The sequence below is a fragment of the Loxodonta africana genome, chromosome 13 (genome assembly GCF_030014295.1).
Source record: "Loxodonta africana isolate mLoxAfr1 chromosome 13, mLoxAfr1.hap2, whole genome shotgun sequence".
Classification (NCBI taxonomy): Eukaryota; Metazoa; Chordata; class Mammalia; order Proboscidea; family Elephantidae; genus Loxodonta; species Loxodonta africana.
The window spans coordinates 6989281-7010167 of NC_087354.1; the positions used below are offsets into that span (position 1 = coordinate 6989281).

Sequence of the window (20887 nt, forward strand, 5' to 3'; positions counted from 1 at the left end):
AGACAGCCCTATGTTCACAGCCACCTATAGATCAATTTTTTCAAAAGCAGAGTCCAGCACAAAAACAGTTTCCAACAGAAAAGAACAAGATTTAAAGTTATCTCGGCACAAAGCCCCAACTCCAGTGTACGCAGTACCATAAGGAAGTCTGGACAAAGGAGTCCTTACGCTTATGTGACATTTCCCAGCTCTTCTCAGTGACGCAGAGGTGTAAATTATTAAAGCAACATTTTATTTCCAAAGAGTCAAAAGTCTAGAAAGTTAAAAATAAAGTTCCATACCAAAGCTCTTGTCTCTCCATCACTATCACCAAGTAGCCTGTTTATGTTCATGGATTGCCCAAATTCAGTGGTGAGCAGCTTCCTCAATCTTTGAAGGGCCCACATCCTATGACTGGCAGCTGAGATAGGCAGACAGAAAGTATCAGAAGCTTGAACATTTCTCCTGCTAGTATGACAGGTGTAAGGATAAGGCGCCGTTTACCTAAGGCACTCAGCTGTGCGCATGCAGCGAGGGAGGCCGCCAGGCGAGGGACGATGCCCCTGGGAGAGGCAAGGTTGAGCCGGAAGTCAAGGAGACATGTCACCAGGTCCATGGATGGACAGGAGAGGATGCAGCGATCGGAAAGGAGGTCTTTTGGCCCTGTGGATAAATCCATGTAAATGTTTCTGTGATTGACAAGGTGAGGATGACAACAACGCAAGAGTTAAAAATCCTACTAACAACAGTGGCTCCTTGATCCATTTGGAAAGCAGTCGATTTCTAAGTAACATTAAATACGTACTTTAAACTCACATTTTAACTTTAAATACAACGGCTACAGAATTGCAGCCAAGAATAGCCATCCCTTTTCACACTGGCAGAGACAAAGGACTCTTCTCCTAACAACTAGGCAGCGAAGGCGACTCTGTAATTCTGTTCCTCACCTCGCCTTGGAGAGACCTCACCAGTGCTTACTCCCAATGCGGCAAGAGCATGTGGACACCAAGGTACTAAAACGCATGTGCGTCCACACTGCTAGGGTAATGGTCCTTAGCTAATTCCCTGTCCCCCTTTACCTGCAGCAGGCATGATAGGGTAGACGGTGAAGCGCCAGCCCCATCCATTCACAGACCCATCGCTGATGAACTTCCACTTCAACTCGTCCCCAGGGATGCGCAGCTCACTGGACCAGTCAGACCACTCACGGCCTGGTGCAGAGAAACGCGCGCGGGGTTAGGGTCCTCCGATCACCCAACATACATATACTTCTTTAGATACAAAGCAAAACAGCTCAAGCCATGTCTGAAGGACAGTAGGCTCTGCCAGCCCGAGGTCTCCTACATCTCAACTCACCAAAACACCCCTCTCCTGGTCAGTCACGTTCTAACACATGCCACCCCTTCCACAACTGCTCCTTCAGCCCTGGGCTGAGCACTGGGGACACTGAGGAAGTGGCACCACCCTGACAGCAGTCCCCACCCACAGGGGAAGTGACCAGCATGGTCACTGTGTGGTGTACGAGCCCACAGCAGAGCCAACAACACTCATGTTAGGAGCGGCAGAGCAGTCTCTTGGGGAAGGTCGGATCTGGCTGGAGCTACCCAGGCAACAGGAGCCCTGGCACTCCCCACAAAGAGATCCCAGGGACACAGGCAGTTCAACACAGCCAGAAGCAGACCATTTTAGATGGAAAAGCAGGAGGCAGAGGCTGGAGCAGAGAGCCTGGGGCCTCAGTGCTGTGGCAAGGAGCAGCTACGTAACAGCTTCTCTAAAGAATGTTTGGATACGATGCAGAAGTCTGCTATCGTGATCAGGCTTCTACTTTAGAAGAACCATCTGGCTGCAGGGGGGGAATGGACTGGAGGGGCTTCCTTCTGGAAGCAGAGAAACTAGCTACGTCTAAGAACGCTAAATGAACACTGTATCGACAGGCATTCTGTCACCCTGCCGGGAAAACTGTGCTCATATGTGACCACGGCCACTTTATTCAGATAAAGAATGTTTTGTAAGTGAAGTTTTATCGGCACACAGCCATGCTCATTCACTAAAACATGGTCTAGGGCCGCTTTCACACTACACTGGCAGAGGTGAGCCATTGAGACGGAGATCAGACGGCCCAGAAAGCCTAATACATTTATCTGGCCCTTCGCAGAAGAAATCTGCCAACCTCTGCTTGAGGCAGGCCTGGAATACGTCTCCTTACAATTCCAATGCTCTGTCCAACTATATACACAGAACAATCGCCGCGTGTGTAACTCAGTCATCACTGGAATCACTTATAAAGCTTTGTCTTACGTCAACCTTAACATCACACAAGCCCTGGTGTTCCCCACAAGGCCTGACAGAACCTTCCATAGCTCTCTGGTCAAGGCTGGTCCTTCTGGCCTGGTGGTGCTCCCAACGATGACCTGTTCCCACCTAGTCACTCGGAATGCTCTCCCAGTCCTGTGTGTGATGCAGGTACCGCTGGGACAATTATTGAATGAACTGGGAAGTGACAAATACAACACACTGTACTTGACAGCTAAGTTCCCTAAGGCTGATGCAGAACGAACAGTTGTGTTTTATCCCATGAGTGCTCATGGCCCGGTTTCTGATGGCAAGCAGACTGTGCACAGCTTGCTTTTTCCCATTACCTGATCGCACCGAGACAATCCTGTTGACACCGTCCATGACGGTGAGGGGGTCGTGGCGCCGTTCTGTGGAGCACTGTCGGTCAAATTCCACCCTGAGTCCTTCTGCACCTGGAGAACAAATGAGCACACAGTACTGTGACCACGCCCACCCGAACACTGCTGAAGTCACTCAGAGATCGCTCCTCACCAAGGGGGAGACGTGAAACTAAAACTATATCTACAGCCAACAAAAAAGCAGACGGACAGGTACAACTGACCTAAGATTCTACCTGCCCCTCCACCTCCTGCCCCACCCCACCCACACCCACCACACACACAGGACGACTCCTGCTAACTGCAAGGCCAACTTGCTTTGTCCTCTCATTTCTAGGCGAACCTTCTTGCCTCAGCCCCAGGTTATGCTAATAGGGGAGGAACAGCTCAGAAAAGGAGGGTGAGAATGGCTGCAGGATAATCACCCCACCGAGTTATACACGTAGAAAGTGCTGAATCGGTATATGCTTTGTAGTGTACATTCTCAACAACAAAACAAATAAATTAAAAAAATAAAGACATAAAAAGCATTTGAGAAAGGAAGTAACCAACAATGAACATAAAAGGCATGTAACACATGGATAATTACCAAGTGGCCTTGAAGAAGAAAACTAAAGCAAGGGGGAGAAAACAAATTTATAAACTATAATTCAAGAAAACTTTCCTGAAAGAAAAGATTGGAGTCACATACTAAAAAGCATACCCAGATTTGAGAATATCACTTAGAGAGACCAACATGAAAACACAATGACGAGCATCAGTTACCTGTAAAACTATGCCTCAACAATGGTTAAAAGGAATAGAGTATGTAATAGCTATTATGCTCTAGTAAACGCAGTATTATTTCAATAAATTTGGGAGAATGAATAGAGTATATGCAAAATTTTTTTCAACTGTTTTCAGTACTCATGTTGGTGTTGATGGTATTAACAGTCTATCCTGAACCTGCTCTGTGTGTCTCACAAGATAAAGCAAATGAATAATTAAGAGATATTCTATCATTTCCTGCCTTTGAACCAGGGCTTTAGTGTGGAAGAGATATAAATGTAACAGAAAAGGTTAAGTAAAAATTCTGTAATCCTAAATTTAAATTCAAAGTATTAGTATGAACTCAAAAGAAATTCAGCCTGTCCATCTGTCCATCGGTCTGTCTATCCATCCATCTACACACCCATCCTATCTGTCCACGGGAAAGTTATAGAAACAACGACAACCCAGTAGCAACGAGTATCCCAAGCACCACGTTGTGGTCCTGAAATGCCATCTCCAATTGCAGACTCCAGGAGTAGGGCAGTAATATAGAAGCATCATGTCATATTAGACCATTAGAGTCATTTCAGGGGCCAAAGTGAAGAGCCTCCCACTGTGTAGAAATGGAAAAATTTGAGTTTCAGTAAGTGTCATAACCATAATGGATTTAACCCCATATGTGTGTTCAAATCCATAAGCTCAAAATGATATTAAAAAGAAGAACCAGTCACCTTTGGAGAATGTTGGGGAACCAATTCATTCTCTTGAAAACTAGCAAATACAAGGAAAGAATCAGGCTTTTAACCTCTTTTCTCATGCAAACAAGTACCCCTGGGTAAGTAATGCTTGACGAGAAATGTCTTTTTAAGCATTCCACCTAATAAGAATGACAGAATTAAAATGATACATTTTGCAACCCCAATAGATTAATGGCTCCAGCACCAAGCATCACAGCATCCGAGAGAGAGAGAGAAAACAGGCCATTCTGTGCCTCCTTGAACACAAGCACCAGACCAAAGGGAGCGGAATTCACGGAGCCTCTGAATCCACTTCCTACTGGTAAGACAGGTCTGAGGAACACGCTGAGCAGATCTAGGCCGTGGGTGAGTTCCACGGGTAGGAGGGCCCAGGTTATTCTCCAGGTGACTTGTTTAAAAACAGAAGAACAAGAAATAAGGAGAGGATGCTGGAACGATGGTGCCATGAGCAGGTCTAGGGTTCCCCCACAAGAACATCATGAAAAGCAAGTAGAAATCTGTACTCATCCTTGTAATAACTCTGAAAAGGTGGGCAAAGGACGGCAGCAAGGAACCGCAAACTGAAAAAATACATGGATGAATTTCAAATGGTAGGAAGATCTATTCTTCCATGGCCACTCCCCCCTCTGGCACAGCAGACAGATGACTGCAGAGAAGCCCCACCTGACCCCGGCTCACCCGTGCACTAAGAAGGGCCCCTATCTCTGGCTACAAAGGAAATAGGATGATTTTCCTCGTGGACTATTCAGGGTGTACGTTCTGAAAAGTCTGAGCGCAGCGTGAAGGACTATTCAGGGTTTATGTTCTGAAAAGTATGAGTATGGTCTGAAGGACTAAGGCTTCAGTCAGGCCTGAACTGGAGCCCTCACAGGGCAGAGGAGGGAATGATGTGCAATGGTTGAAGGCTGTACGTGCCTGAGGGCACAGTGATGGCAATGTGTTTCTGATCAGTCTGCGAGCCACTGAGGGACTGAAAACTCAGTCTAGGCCTAAGTCAGGTACCTCACAGGGCAGAGGAAGGAACAGTGAGCAAAGCCTAAGAGTTCCTTAAATTAATTAGTGCTTTCAAAAGCACCATGTATACAAAGAATCAAGAAAGCAAACACACTGTAATATTCTCATGTCCTGGCTTTAACAAAAAAATTACAAGGCTCACAATGATACCAGAAATGACAGCCCTTTCAAAAGAACAAGGCAAGGGGAGAAAAACCGTCTCCACAGAATCCAGATAATGAACAGACTGGAAGAGTATGCTGTTGTTGTTAGGTGCTGTCCAGTCAGTTCCGCCTCATAGCGACCCTATGCACAACAGAACAAAACATTGCCTGGCCCTGTGCCATCCTCACAATTGTTGCTGTGCTCGACTCCATTGTTGTAGCCACTGTGTCAATCCATCTCGTTGACAGTCTTCCTCTTTTTTGCTAACCCTCTAATTTACCAAGCATGATGTCCTTCTCCAGGGACTGACTGCTACTGACAACATGTCTAAAGTATGTGAGACGCAGTCTTGCCATCCTTGCTTCTAAGAATATTCTGGTTATACTTCTTCCAAGACAGATTTGTTCGTTCTTTTGGCAGTCCACGGTATAGTCAACATTCTTCACCAAAACCACAGTTGAAAGGCATCAATTCTTCTTTGGTCTTCCCTATTCGTTGTCCAGCTCTTTCATGCATGTGAGGTGACTGAAAACACCATGGCTTGGGTCAGTTGAACCGTAATCCTCAAAGTGACATCTTTGCTCTTCAACACTCTAAAGATGTCTCATATAACAGACTTACCCTATACAATGGTCTTAATTTCCTGACTGCTGCTTCCATGGGTGTTGATTGTGGATCCAAGTAAAATGAAATCCTTGACAACCTCAATCTTTTCTCCATTTATCATGATGTTGCTTATTGGTCCAGTTGTGAGGGCTTTTGTTTTATGTTGAGGTGTAATCCACACTGAAGGCTGTACTCTTTGATGTTCATCAGTAGATGCTTCGAGTCCTCTTCATTTTCAGCAAGCAAGGTTGTGTCATCTGCATAATGCAGGTTGTTAATGAGTCTTCCTCAATCCTGATGCCCCATTCTTCTTCATATAGTCCAGCTTCTCGGATTATCTGCTCAGCATACAGAATGAATAGGTATGGTGAAAGGATACAACCCTGACGCACACCTTTCCTGACTTTAAACCAATCAGTATCCCCTTGTTCTGTCCGAACAACTGCCTCTTGATCTATGTAAAGGTTCCTCAGGAGCACAATTAAGTGTTCTGGAATTCCCATTCTCCACAGCGTTATCCATAATTTGTTATGATCCACACAGTCGACTGCCTTAGCATTGTCAATAAAACACAGGTAAACATCTTTCTGGTATTCTCTGCTCTTAGCCAGGATCCATCCGACATCAGCAAAGATATACCCGGTTCCACGTCCTCTTCTAAATCCAGCTTGAATTTCTGACAGTTCCCTGTCGATATACTGCTGCAGCCACTTTTGAATGATATTCAGCAAAATTTTGTTTGCATGTGATATTGTTCGATAATTTCCACATTCTGTTGGATCACCTTTCTTGGGAATAGGCATAAATATGGATCTCTTCCAGTCGGTTGGCCAGGTAGCTGTCTTCCATATTTCTTGGGATAGGTGCCAAGTATTCCATCAATTCCCGGAGCCTTCTTTTTTACCAATGCCTTCAGTGTAGCTTAGACTTCTTTCAGTACCATCGGTACTTGATCATATGTTACCTTCTGAAATGGCTGAATGTCGAACAATTCTTTTTGGCATAGTGACTCTTCACATCCTTCCATCTTCTTTTGATGCTTCCTGTGTTGTTTAATATTTTCCCCGTAGAATCCTTCAGTACTGCAACTTGAGGCTTGAGTTTTTTCTTCAGTTCTTCCAGTTAGAGAAATGCTGAGAGTGTTCTTCCCTTTTGGTTTTCTATCTCCAGGCCTTTGAACACATCATCATAATACTTTACTTTGTCTTCTTGAGCCACCCTTTGAAATCTTCTGTTCAGATCTTTTACTTCGTAATTTTTGCCTTTTGAATTAGCTACTCAACGTTCAAGAACAAGTTTCAGTCTCTTCTGACATTCATTTAGGCCTTTTTTTTCCCTCTTGTCTTTTTAATGGCCTCTTGCTTTCTTCATGTATGATGTCCTTCCACAACTTGTTTGGTCTTCGGTCTTTATAGTGTTCAACGCCTGAAATCTATTCTTCAGATGGTCTCTAAATTCAGGTGGGATATACTCAAGGTCATACTTTGGCTCTCGTGGACTTGTTCTAATTTTCTTCAGTTTCAACTTGAACTTGCATATGAGTAATTGATGGTCTGATCCACTGTCGGCCCCTGGCCTTGTTCTGACTGATGATATTGAGCTTTTCCACTGTCTCTTTCACAGATGTAGTCAATTTGATTCCTGTGTATTCCATCTGGCAAGGCCCATGTGTAGAGTTGCCATTTATGTTGGTGAAAAAAGGTATCTGCAATGAAAAAGTTGCTGGTCTTGCAAATTTCAATCATGGAATCTCCAGCATCGTTTTTATCACCAAGGCCATATTTCCCAAGTACCGATCCTTCTTCTTTGTTTCCAATTTTCACATTTCAATCACTAGTAATTACCAATGCATTCTGATTGCATGTTTAATCAATTTCAGGCTGCAGAAGTTGGTAAAAATCTTCACTTTCTTCATCTTTGGCCTCAGTGGCTGGTGTATAAATTTGAAGAATAGTCGTATTAATTGGTCTTCCTTATAGGTGCATGGATAATTATCTTATCACTGATGGCACTGTACCTCAGGATAGATCTTGAAATGTTCTTTTTGACGATGGATGCAATGCCATTCCTCTTCAAGTTGTCATTCCCAGCATAGTAGAACATATGATCATCCAATTCAAAATGAGCAATACTAATCCATTTCAGCTCACTAATGCCTAGGATGGAAACCCTGGTGGCATACTGGGTAAGAGCTACAGCTGCTAACCAAAAAGTCGGCAGTTCAAATCCACCAGGTGCTCCCTGGAAACTCTATGGGGCAGTTCTACTCTGTCCTATAGGGTTGCTATGAGTCAGAATTGACTGGACCACAGGCTTGTTTTTTTTTTTTTAATGCCTAGGATTATCAATCTTTATGTGTTCTGTTTCATTTTTGACAATTTCCAATTTTCCTAGATTCATACTTTCTATATTTCAAGTTCTAATTATTAACGAATGTTTGCAGCTGTTTCTTCTCATTTTGAGTCATGCCGCATCAACGAATGAAGGTTCTGAAAGCTTGACTCCACTCACGTCATCAAGGTCAACTCTATTTTGAGGAGGCAGCTCTTCCCAAGTTGTAGTTTGAGAACCTTCCAACCTGGGGGGCTCGTCTTCCAGCACTGTATCAGACAATGTTCTGCTGCTATTCGTAAGGTTTTCACTGGCTAATGCTTTTCAGAAGTAGACTGCCGGGTCCTTCTTCCTAGTCTGGAATCTCAGCTGAAACCTGTCCAACATGAGTGACCTTGCTGATATTTAAACACCGGTGACATAGCTTCCAGCATCCCAGCAACACACACGCTCTCACAGTACAATAAACTGACAGATGAGTGGAGGTGAAAGAATACAACGATGTTAAACCCACCCCACTGCGGTCAAGTTGATTCCAACTCATAGGGACCCTACAGGACAGAGTAGAATTGCCCTGTAGAGTTTCCAAGGAGCACCTGGTAGATTTGAACTGCCGACCTCTTGGTTAGCAGCTGTAGCACTTAAACACTATGCCACCAGCGTTTCCCAATATTAAACATGGCAGTACAATGGACTGCATTTGTATAGCCTTTCTCACCGTGGTCTTGTAACTCCTACCCAGGTGTTTGGGCGGGGCTGTACAGATAGGGTAATTGTAGTCCACCAAAGGGACTGGTCAGTTTTGCCACCACACTGGGCTTGAAATAAGCTAGCCAGAGGTGTTAAAGAGAGAATCCCACCACCACCACCAAGAAAGAACAGCCAGGAGCCAGCACATCCTTTGGACCTGGGATCCCTATGTGGAGAAGCTCTTGGAACCAGGAGGCAGAGAGAGGGACAGATGTAACACTGAAGGCAAAGACCTGGCAGGAAATGGCATGGTGGGCTTGTCGGCCCACAGAGAGGTGTGCCTGTGAACACAGCTGGGAAGAGGCTATCCTGATGGATGGAAGAACTGTATCCTTGAGTGTTGCTGGGCCTGAATTGTAACCTGTCACTTCCCTAATAAGCCCCATAATTATGAGTATGGTCTCTGAGTTCTGTGTGGCCACTGCAATGAATTATCAAACCCAGCAGAGAAACAGAGAGTGCCGTGGGCGGGACAGTTGGTGTCAGAATTGGTGAAGATGGCAGAGAGAGAGGAGGCACGTTTGACTCTTGCCTCACAGGAATGGGCCTTCGGCTGCTGATCTTGACTTTTCTTCCTCCTTGTGAAGTTAGACGAGGACGTCGGACATTTTGCCCCCAAACTGTTTTTACAGACACTTAAGAACTAAAGAAACACAGAAGAGGCAGAGCAGCTGCATGCCCGGAACTTCCGGAACTATTATAGATAAAAACAAGCAAATATAGATAAAACCAATAATCTCAAAACTCTAGACATCAGGTAAAGAGTTGCAGGACCAAAGTGAACACTGAATCAAGTAAAACGTAAAAGTACAGACCATGGAAGAGTGGAGGTTTGCAGAGCATCCTCACCCCACCCCCATGATGGCTCAGCTTGGACATCTTGGGGTGGCGACAACTCGTGCAGAGCGCAGTGTGGCCCAGGCTTTATGAATAACCAGGCCCCAGTAAAGGCACTGCACACAGGGACATCTCAGCATGCAGACCTAAGAAAAGGGCACCTTGGGGCGCTGCAGGCCCGGGAAAATACACGTCCCAGAAGGACGTGATATGCAGAGCGCAATAAGGCTCAGACTTTGAGAACACAGCAAGACCTCAGTGAACACAGCTGAGGCAAGGGAGACTGAACAGGTAGATCCAACAAAGGGCACCATGGACACCGTAGGCCTGCGACTGCACAGGTCCTGAGAGAAAGTGGCATGTGGCACAGAAGGCAGACCAGGCTTTGTGAACACCAGGCCCCAGTGAAGAAAACTGACAAGCCAGGCCTAGGGTGGAGCAGCTCGGCAAGCATAGTGTATGTAAGCCTGAGTTTTTGGGCATACGAGTTCTGGGATAGAAAAAGAATGAAAGGAAATCAGGGAAACGATTCAAGAACAAAACGAGAATTTCAATACAAGAAACAGAAATTAAAAAAAAAACAAACAGGAGTACTGTAGCTGAGAAGTACAGTCACAGAAAGGAACAATTCTCTGGAAGGATCTGGGGCAGATTTGAATCAGCAAGGCAGAGTAAGTGACTTCAAGATAAGGAAATGGAAATTACTCAGTACGAAGAGCAAAAAGAATGAAGAAAAATGAACAAATTCTAAGGCATATGTGGCACACCATCAAGAGGGATAACACACACATTATGGGAGTCCCAGAAGAATCGAGAGAGAAAGGAACAGAACAAGCTTTTGAAGAAATAATGACCAAAACTTCGTAAATACGATAAAAGACAAGCACTTACACTTCTAAGACACTCAATGAATTCCAAGAAGGATAAATCTAAGCAGCCACATCCAGGCATATTATAATCAAACTTCTGAAAACCAATGACAAAGAGGAAATTTTGAGAGCAGCAGGAGAGAAGTGAATTATCACATACAAACCCACCGCTACTGAGTCGATTTTGAGTCGATTCCAACTCATAGCAACCCTACAGACAGAGTAGAACTGCCTCATAGGGTTTGCAGGGTTGTGAATCTTTACTGAAGCAGACTGCCACCTCTTTCTCTCATGGAGCAGCTGGAGAGTTTGAATCACCCACCTTTCAGTTAGCAGCCAAGCGCTTTAACCACCACAGCACACCAGAGTTCCTTATCACATACAAAGACTCTTTAATAAGATTAAGTGACAATTTCTCCACAGAAACCATGGAGGCAAGAAGGGAGCAGAATGACATATTTTAAAGTGCTGAAAGAAAAGAACCAGCGAAACTGTCATTAAAGAATGATGGCATACGAGATCAGAAAAACTGGATCGTGCCCACCGACCGTTACTGAACATTTTGACCCAAGATTCAGTAGAAGAATCCTGATCAAAAGGAGGAATATGCAGAACAGAATATCAAATTCTCCTAGACTCCAGACTGCAGAGTGTAATCGATGTCACTAAATGTACACGTGGAAACTGCTGAACTGGTGTATGTTCTGCTGTGAATATTCTCTATAACAATAAAATTATATGCCGGGAAAAAGAAAAAAAGAATAAGGGTGACATTAAGATGTTTCCAGAAAAAGAAAAGCTGAAGGAATTTGTTACCACCAGACTAGCCCCACAAGAAATGCCGGAGAGTGTCCTCCAGAGGCAAAAGAAAGGACACACGGCAGTTACTTTAAGTTGTATACGCAGGAAGAAAAAAGTAAAAATCACCACTGAAGGATATGGCTTGACAAGAATAAAAGCCAGAACTGAAGTATTGTTGGTTGGTAAATACAACTGGTATGTCCTTCATGCTACATAAAGGCAAAAGCATGGAAAATAAACAAAGATACATACATAATAACAATAAAATAAATTAAATTTAAACTGCAGTGTATTTAAGACAAAAGATTTCATCAGTGATGATAAAACACAAACAGGTGTAGAGGGTGGGGGGCTGCACAGGCACAGATTATCTGTTACTTAAGTTAGTATCAATGTTATAAAAGTAAGCTGTTAAATGTGATCCTCATGGCAACACCACAAAGAAAGTAAATAAAAACTTATACACAAAAGAGAAGAATAAAGGAGACAAAATGTTAAACACACACACGCAAAATCCCATACACAGAAGATGTCAGCGCTGGAGAAAAAGGGGGCGGAAAAGGTGTAAAACCAAACCAAGACCAAGCCCACTGCAACCGAGTCGATGCCAACTAAGACATACCAAAAAAATAAAGGCAGAAATAAGTCCTCTTTATCGCTAATTACCTTCAATGTAAATGGATTCAACACTCCAAACAAGAGATAGAGAGTGGCAGATTAGATTGAAAAAAATGACACATCTGTATGTTGTCTACAATAGTCAAGCTTTAGGAACAAAGACACAAACAAACTGAAAGTGAAAAGATGGAAGAAAACATTTCACACAAACAGTAGCCAAAAGAGAGAAGGTATGGCAATTCTAACATCATACAATACCGACTTTAAGACAAAATCTATTGTAAGAGACAAACAAGGACACTGTATAATGATATAAGGGACAATTCATCAGAAAGTCATAGCTATTATAAATATTTATGCAACTAACCTCAGCCACACCATTTACGAAGCAAACACTGACAGAATTGAAGAAAGAAACAGACAGGAAGCTATAATACGCCACTTTCGATGATGGATGAACAACTAGAAAGAAGGTCAATAAAGAATAGAAGACTTGAACAAAACTATTAAAACTAGACCTACCAGATATATGTAGTACACTCTATCCTAAAAGAACACAGTGCACATTCTCCCCTAGTATTCATGGAACATTCTCAAGGATACACCATATCTTGGGACACAAAGCAAATCTCAATAAATCAAAGACGACTGAAACCATACAAAGTATCTTCTCCAATCACAATGGAATAAAGCTAGACATCAGTAACAAAAAGAAAAATGGAAAATACACAAATATGTGAAAACTAAATGACATGCTACTGAACAACCAATGGGTAAAGAAGAAATCAAGAGAAATAAAAAAATACAGTCAAATGAGAATGAAAACAAAACATACCAAAACTTATGAAATGCTGTGAAGGCAGTACTCAGAGAGAAATTAATAGCAGTAAAACATCTATATTAAAAAAGAACAAATATCCCAAATCAATAGCCTAACTGTATAACCAGAGGAACTAAAAAACTAAGTGAAAACTAAAGCTAAGACTACTAGAAGAAAGGAAAGAATACAAATCAGAGCAGACATAGAAAAAAGAAAAACAGAGAGAATCTATGAAACTAGAAGTCGGTTATTTTTAAAGATCAAGAGACTAGAGTGACAAAGAAGGAGACAGAACATGCAGGTATCTAAAATTAGAAACAAAAGTGGAGACATTGCAATTAACCCTAGAAAGAAAAAGGATTGTAAGTGCTATGCAGTGAATTGCTTAATATGGCCCTTCTAGCCACAGTCTGTGACTCACGCAGAGTGATTGAGTGGGATATGCAAATAAGTTAGTTTTGCCATCCCACTAAGCTTAAAACGAGCCATCCCAGAGGCGGGAGGAGAGGATTTTATCACCACACCAAGGAAGAAGAACCAGGAGTGAAGTGTGTCCTTTGGACCTGGGGTCCCTGTGCTGAGACACTCCTAGACCCAGGAGACAGAGAGAGAACTGTAACACTGAAGATGGCAAGACAGTGAGAAGCAGCAGCAGAGGCAGCAGAACTAGGAGACTGGCAGGAAACCAGCAGAAGACGGCTTGGTGGGCTTCCCTGCCCATGGAGTGAGAAAACTGTGTGCCTTTGAGCAGAAGGCTTGCTAAAAGAGTAGGGTGCCTCCAGGCCCTTGGTGGAGCTAGGTTTGCAGACACAGAGAGCCAGAGCTGAGCCCCTTCAGGCCAAGGCTTACTGGTGGAGCGGGGTGTCTCTCGGCACTTATCAGCAGAGCTAAAAGCTTTGTAACACTTGCCCTGAGAGAGGTGTGTCTGCCGGCATGGATGAGAAGAGGCACCCCGATGGAAGAACCATCCTGAGCATTCCTGAACCTGAATTATAACCTGTTATTTCCCTAATAAACCCCATAACTGTGAGTATGGTCTGTGAGTTCTGTATGGCCACTGCATCGAATTATAGGACTCAGCAGAGAAGTAGAGAATGCCTGGGGAGGGACAGTTGGTGTCAGAATTGGTAAAAAAAAAAACAAAAACAAAAAAAGACAGGCAAGAGGAGGTATGTCTAACCTTTGCCTCACAGCACTCAGCCTTGGGCTGTTGATCTTTATTCTCGCACCCCTTGTGAACTTAGAGGAGGTCAGACACCCCCACGCCACTTTTACAATAAAGAAGTGCTTTTGACAGTTCCATGTCAACAAACTACGTAACTTAGAGAAAACGGACAAATTTCTTGAAATGCATAAACTCCCTACACTCACTCAAGAAAAAAATTACACATCTCAACAGACCCATAATAAGAGATTAAATAAGTAATTAAAAACCTCCACCACCCCTCAAAAAAGTCCTGGACTATACAATTTCACTGGGAAATTCAAACAAACATTTGTAGAAGAAGTGACTCCAATCCTACTTAGACTTTTCCAAAAAAAATAAAAGAGGAGGGTACACTTCTCCTAACTCATTCTACGAGGCGAATATTACCCTAACCCCAAAGCCAGACAGAGAGATCCCAGGAAGAGAAAATTATAGGCCAATATCCATAATGAACATAGATGTAAAGATATGTAACAAAACACTAGCAAACCGATTCCAAACACATATTAAAAGGATCATATACCACGATCAAGTAGGATTTTTCTCAGGAATGCAAAGATAGTTCAAAATTAGAAACTCAATCAATGTAATATGCCACATTAGTAGAATAAAGAAAAAGAGCCACACGATCATCTCGATCGATGGAGGAAAGGCATTTGACAAAATCCAACACACTTTTATCACAAATAAAACATAGGACTAGAAGGGGATTTCTTCAATGTGACAAAGGGTATTTATGAAAACCCCACAGTTAACATCATACTCAAAGGAGAAAAACAGAACTTTATTGCTAAGACAGAGGAAGCTCACTCTCACCCAGCTATTCAACATTGTACTAGAACTCCCAGCCAGGGCAATTAGGCAAGAAAAATAAATAACAGGTATCCAAAATGGAAAGGAAGTAAAATCTGTTTTAGCAGGTAACAGAAGCCCTGGTGGCACAGTGGTTAAGAGCTCAGGCTGCTAACAAAAATGCTGGCAGTTTGAATCCACCAGTCTCTTTTTGGAGACCCGATGGGGCAGCTTTACTCTGTCCTATAGGGTTGCTATGCGTTGGAATCGACTCGACAGTAACAGGTTCTATTGTTTTTTATACAAAGAAAACCCCAAAGGATCCACAAGAAACTTATTAGAGGTAATAAAAAACATTCACCAAAATGACATGGTATATGGTCAACACACAAAAATCAGTCAGATTTCTATACATCAGCAAAGAGCATTCTAAAAACTAAATTAAAGAAAAATTCCATTTAGAGCAGCATCTAAAAGAACAGAATACCTAGGAATAAATTTAACCAGGGAGGTAAAAGATTTGTACACTGGAACTATAAAATATTGGTGAAAGGGATTAAAAAAGACCTAAATAGATGGAAGGACATTCGTGTTCATGAATATCCATTGCCACTGTGTCAGTTCTGACCCATAGCCACCTTTATAGGACAGAGTATAACTGCCCCATAGGGTGTCCATCGGTCTAATCTTCATGGAAGCAGGCTGCCACATCTTTCTCCTGTGAAGCAGCTGGGGGGTTCAAACCAAGAATAAACTCATACCTCTACGGTCAAATGATTTTCGACAAGGGTGCTAGGTCCATTCAACGGGAAAAGAACAGCCTCTTTGATAAATGGTGCCAGGACAACTGGTTTACCACATGCAGAAGAATAAAGGTAAACCCTTACCTCACACCATATGCAAAAATTAACTCAAAATGGATCAAGGACCTAAATGTAAGAGCTGAAAGCATAATAATCTTACAAGAGAGCCTAGTTTTTGACAACAGATTCTTAGATATGACACCAAAAGCACAAGCAGCAAAAGACAAAACACATGAATCAGACTTCATCAAAACTAAAAACTTCTGTGCACAAAAGGGCTTTATCAACAAAGTGAAGAAACAACCTACCGATTGGGAGAAAAAACTTTGGGCGCCATGTAATGGCTAAGGGTTTAACATCCAGAATTGTATCAAGAACTCCTACCGCTCACCAACAAAAAGATAAACCACCCGATGGAAAAATGGAAAAAAGACTTGAACAAACATTTCACCAAAGAAACATTCAAATGGTCAACGAGTACGTGAAACAAGTCATTAGGGAAACACAAATCAAAACTATGACGAGATACCACTAAACCAAAAACCCAACCCGTTGCTGCTGAGTCGATTCTGACTCACAGCGACCCTAAGGGGCAGAGTAGAACCACTCCACAGGGTTTCCAAGGAGTGGGTGTGGATTCAAACTGCTGACCTTTTGTTCAGCAGCCTGAGCTCTTAATCCTAGGATGGCTGTAATAAAAAATACGGAAAATGACAGATGTGCTGGCGAAGAGGTGAAGAAACTGGATCCCTCACCCATAGCTGGTGGGACTGTAAAATGGTGCAGCCTCTGTGTAAAATAGTTTGGCAGTTCCTCAAAAAGTTATACATAGAACTACCAAATAACTCAGCAATTTCACTCCTATGTATGCACCTAAAAGAACTGAAGCGGGAACACGAACAGAAACCGGTATAGCAACGCTCACTGCAGTACTATTCACAATAGCCAAAAGGTGGAAATAATCAAACGTCCATCAACAAATGAAAGGATGAACAAAATGTGGTCTATCCACACAACGGAGTGTTAGCCACAAGGAGAAACGATGTCCTGATGGTGCTGTCATACGGACGAACCCTGGAAACATTATGCTGAGCAAAAGAAGTCCATCACAAAAGGACAAATATTGTATCGTCCTACTTATAGGAAATATCTAGACTAGACAAACGTCTAACCTACCAGCAGACCCACGTTCATTAGTGGTTAACAGGGATGGAAACAATATTAAGCTAAAATGTGTCAACGGACACTGGTGATATCTGCACAATATGATGAACCTAATTAATGTAACTGAATTGTACTCATAAAAAATGTTGAAATGGCAAATGTTTATTACATATATTTTACCACAATTTTAAAAAAAGAAAAGAAATATAGATCAAAAGAAACTTAAAACCAAAAGATGGAAATTACAGAGTAAAGAGATTTAAAAGGCGATGTATACTTAGGTGACAGAACTGTCCAGAAACAACTTAGTGATGGCACAGAGTTGGGACACAACTGTGATGACACACAGAGGGCTTCTGGGGGCTGTCACAGGGCTATCTCTAGACCTTGGGTTTGTTTACTAGGGTATCCACCTGATAAGCATTAAGCAAAGAATTTTATTTTGTGTGGCTTTATGTATCAAACTTATTCTACAAAAAAGCCCCCCTCCTCTCCCAAAAAAGAAAAAAGCAATTCCATAGCTTCTTCTCTACAAAACAATGGTGGCTGTTTCCACTGACGCATTACAGACACCCAGCTTAACCTCCAAAAGCAGCATCTCCCTCCATCCTCCCCCAGCACTGGGTCCCACGCACCTGGTATTTTCACTGTGCCACTGGTTGACGTGTCATCGGTGTAGGGATGGCTGCTCTCCACCACCACTGGCTGGGAGGAAAGGCGGCCGCTCTGCGAGTCTGTCGCCACGTCCTCCAGCTCGGTCACACAGAGCTCCAACAACATGTCTGCCACCTGAAGGGGAAACAGGGATCACACGAGGATGTCGGTGGGCCATCGTACCTGGGTAAAAAGAACATTCCAATGGTCCCGTTGTCAGGACACTAACCCTGCCCTGCCTGCTCCAGATCTTTCTACACGGGACAGTGAGGTAGAGTGGAGGGGTCTGAGAAACTGAGTTCAAATCCGAGCTTTGCAACTTACGAGCTTAGATGCCTCACCTACAGAAGCAGAACGGTACTTAACCTGGGAGATGATCTACATAGAAATAGTTGGGAGGTGCCTAACACCGAGGACACTCAATATGTGCCAAATGATAGAATGAAAAGCCTTTGGTGACAAGTTTCTTTTTACACTAATAACTCCTAGCGAGGAAAATCTGCCTCAGGAACAAAATTACCAAGAAGGAGCAGAAAGGCGATAAAAATTACCAAGATCCTATAAGGCACTGGGGGTTCAAGGAGTAGGCGGCAAGAATGCAGAACATTAAAGCCAGCCAGGCAAAAAAGTGGCAGTCAGAATACTGGAGATCAGAGAGGCTACAAATAGGAACACAATTGGGTCAAACTCCATTCCACTCTCTCAACAACCTTCAGTGTCCTATTATTTAAAAGTTTAGTGATGCATACCATTTAAGTGGTTAATATTAGTGATTATAAACTCTGTCATTGTTATTATTTTTCAAAACTGACAGTATGTTAAAACAAAACAAAACAAGACAATATATGAACCCAGAAGTTTTTTATTTCAGAAAAAAGGGAAAAAATAAGACTATGCAAAGTCCATTCTGCACTTTCCAGGAACAGATGATTATTTTTCTCTATTATTTCCTAATAACTAGATAACAGATCGAAGGAGTCCTGCTGACACAATGGTTAAAAGCTCAGCTGCTAAGCAAAAAGTCAGCAGTTCAAACCCACCAGGCGCTTGGTGGGAGAAAGTCTGTTCCCGTTCAGATTTAAAGCCTTGGAAACTCTGTGGGGCAGTTCTACTGTGTCCTATAGGGTTGCTATGAGATGGAATCGACTTGCCAGCACACAAGAACAGATAACAAATAGCTTAGCTTAGTAAACAGTTACAGACTAATGTTATTACCACATAGGTATAATACTTATAAATCCTAATGTGTCTTTTCTTATTAACAGTCCCAAATGTTAAATCAGAGTAGACATAGGAGTTAACTGTCTTGCCATTGGCAAGGACAATTTGAAGACTGTCATATCCTTATTTCTGCCTCCCACCCCCTCAATCTGGTTTGAGTTACTGAAAAGAAGGTGATGGCATCATCAAACTCCTATCTGTGGAGTCTACTGGGGTCTTTTAGGGTCAGGAGCTTTATCTGCCTAAGCCACAATGGTCCAGACAAAGCCAAAGCAAACAGGCTTCTGAGGAAAGGATGACAAAGGGTCAGACACAGAGCTGAGTGTTCAAACCCCATCTCTGCCACCCACTACCAGGCTGCATCCCTGAGCCCAGAACAACCACTTCAAGACTCAGTTTCCTCACCTGTAAATAAAGGTTTTACCTACTGTCAAAGTAAAGATGGCTACAGTGAGAACGTCCTCAGAACTGGGCCGGGCATGCACATAGGCACAAAGGCCAGACCCATTACACCGAAGTTTTCATTCACATCCTCATCTCTCACAATGAATACATTTGTGGAAAAAAGTAATATCTTGTTTATGGCAATTCACCTTGGTTTCATCTCTCAGAATTATGCCAAGTAACCTGTCTCGAAAAACTAGAGAAGTAGGAAACCTATAACATTTTATTTCTTCCTCTATACCAGGTGAATTAAGGAATTACAACCCCCTAAAATATCCACCAGTCAATGTATTGTTTTCAAGACCAGTTAACCGCAGTTAAGTGCTTTAATATTTGGTGGTTGGTTTTACTACGGGGCCTAAAGAAACTGGGATCAAATACCAGCAATCAGGTAGGAGACCAAGAATTTGGGTTAGATCCCTCAGGCTGCCAAACTGGGGAGGCAGAGCAAGGCTTCGATACATGAGAGCCTTTGAGAAACCCAAATGCTATTAGGACTGATCAATCCTATTGCTAAGATCTGCTGTTGTGACATTTACCTTATGCTCTAGACCTGTGGACTAAACAGTGAATAACACGTCGCTATTTAAAGTTAAATAAAATAAAAACTTGAGTTCCTCAGGTACATTACCCATATTTCAAGTGCTCAGTAGCCACACGTAACTGATGGCTCCTGTATTGGATAGCTCAGACACAGAACATTTCCCCCACGGCAGAAAGTTCTACTGGACCCAATGCCAGCAGACATTAAAACGTACTATACAGTTAGAGCAGGTGAAACGCTGGTACTGCGGCATAAAGAGTTGGATCCATGGTACAGAAAAGAGTCCATAAATAGACCCAAATACATACAAGAATTTAAAATACGATAAAAGAGGTTCACAAATCGCTAGGGAAAAGATGGATTATTCAATAAATGATACTGAGACAACTGATTTGCCATATAGGAAAAAATAAAGTTGGATGCCTCCCTTATTTCTTCCATCAAAGATAAATCCCAAATGGGCCAAAAAATGTATTAGGTTATAAATAAAACTATAAGAATGGTTTGAAGAAAACTTGGGAGAATTTCTTTAAAACAATGTCTTATACATAAGCATTTTTTCAGTATAATACAAAACCTAGAGGCCATAAACGAAAAAACTGGTAGATCTCACTACATAAAAATTAGAAACTACATTAGTATAAATATACAAATAATTCTTAAAAGCAAACTGGGGAAAAATTACAGTACACACCAACAAAAAAGGGGCTTCACAACTGTTAAACTGGCTTCACAACGGTTAAAGGACATTACTAGGATTTTAATCAAATATTGTTTTAAAAGGAATCCTCCTTAACTGTCCCCACTAGAACAGAAATAAGCAGGTCATGTGTACTGCCAACAGCAGCACCCTGGGAGAAGGCCACCCCAGAGCCCAGAAGAGAGCCAGCCATGACTCACCTGGGGGTAAGCAGTGCCCATGCCAGACAAAACAGCTGAGAGCACGTCCTTGCCTCTGTCCCCAGCCCTGCTGCAGACAGACAGCTTGAGCAGGTCCACCAGGACCCGGGTGTCATCAGCTACCAACAGACTGGTAAATTCATCCAGGTACTGAGGTTCTGGGCCTGAAGCTTTATTTTGGCTTTCAACATCCTAAAAAGTTAAACAAT

General features: G+C 42.6%; 1 protein-coding gene across 7 annotated transcripts in view; it reads right to left on the reverse strand.

Annotated features, from left to right (window-relative positions):
• HERC2 (HECT and RLD domain containing E3 ubiquitin protein ligase 2) overlaps positions 1 to 20887 on the reverse strand; it is a 317707-nt gene that overhangs the window by 50115 nt on the left and 246705 nt on the right. For all 7 annotated transcript variants that reach the window (XM_064296194.1, XM_064296197.1, XM_064296198.1 and 4 more), the window contains 6 exons: positions 20679 to 20870; positions 17551 to 17704; positions 2619 to 2726; positions 1059 to 1190; positions 484 to 642; positions 282 to 400 (listed from right to left, as the gene is read on the reverse strand). In XM_064296194.1, coding sequence (XP_064152264.1) covers positions 282 to 400; positions 484 to 642; positions 1059 to 1190; positions 2619 to 2726; positions 17551 to 17704; positions 20679 to 20870 — 864 coding nt within the window. The remainder of the gene's footprint in view (positions 1 to 281; positions 401 to 483; positions 643 to 1058; positions 1191 to 2618; positions 2727 to 17550; positions 17705 to 20678; positions 20871 to 20887) is intronic.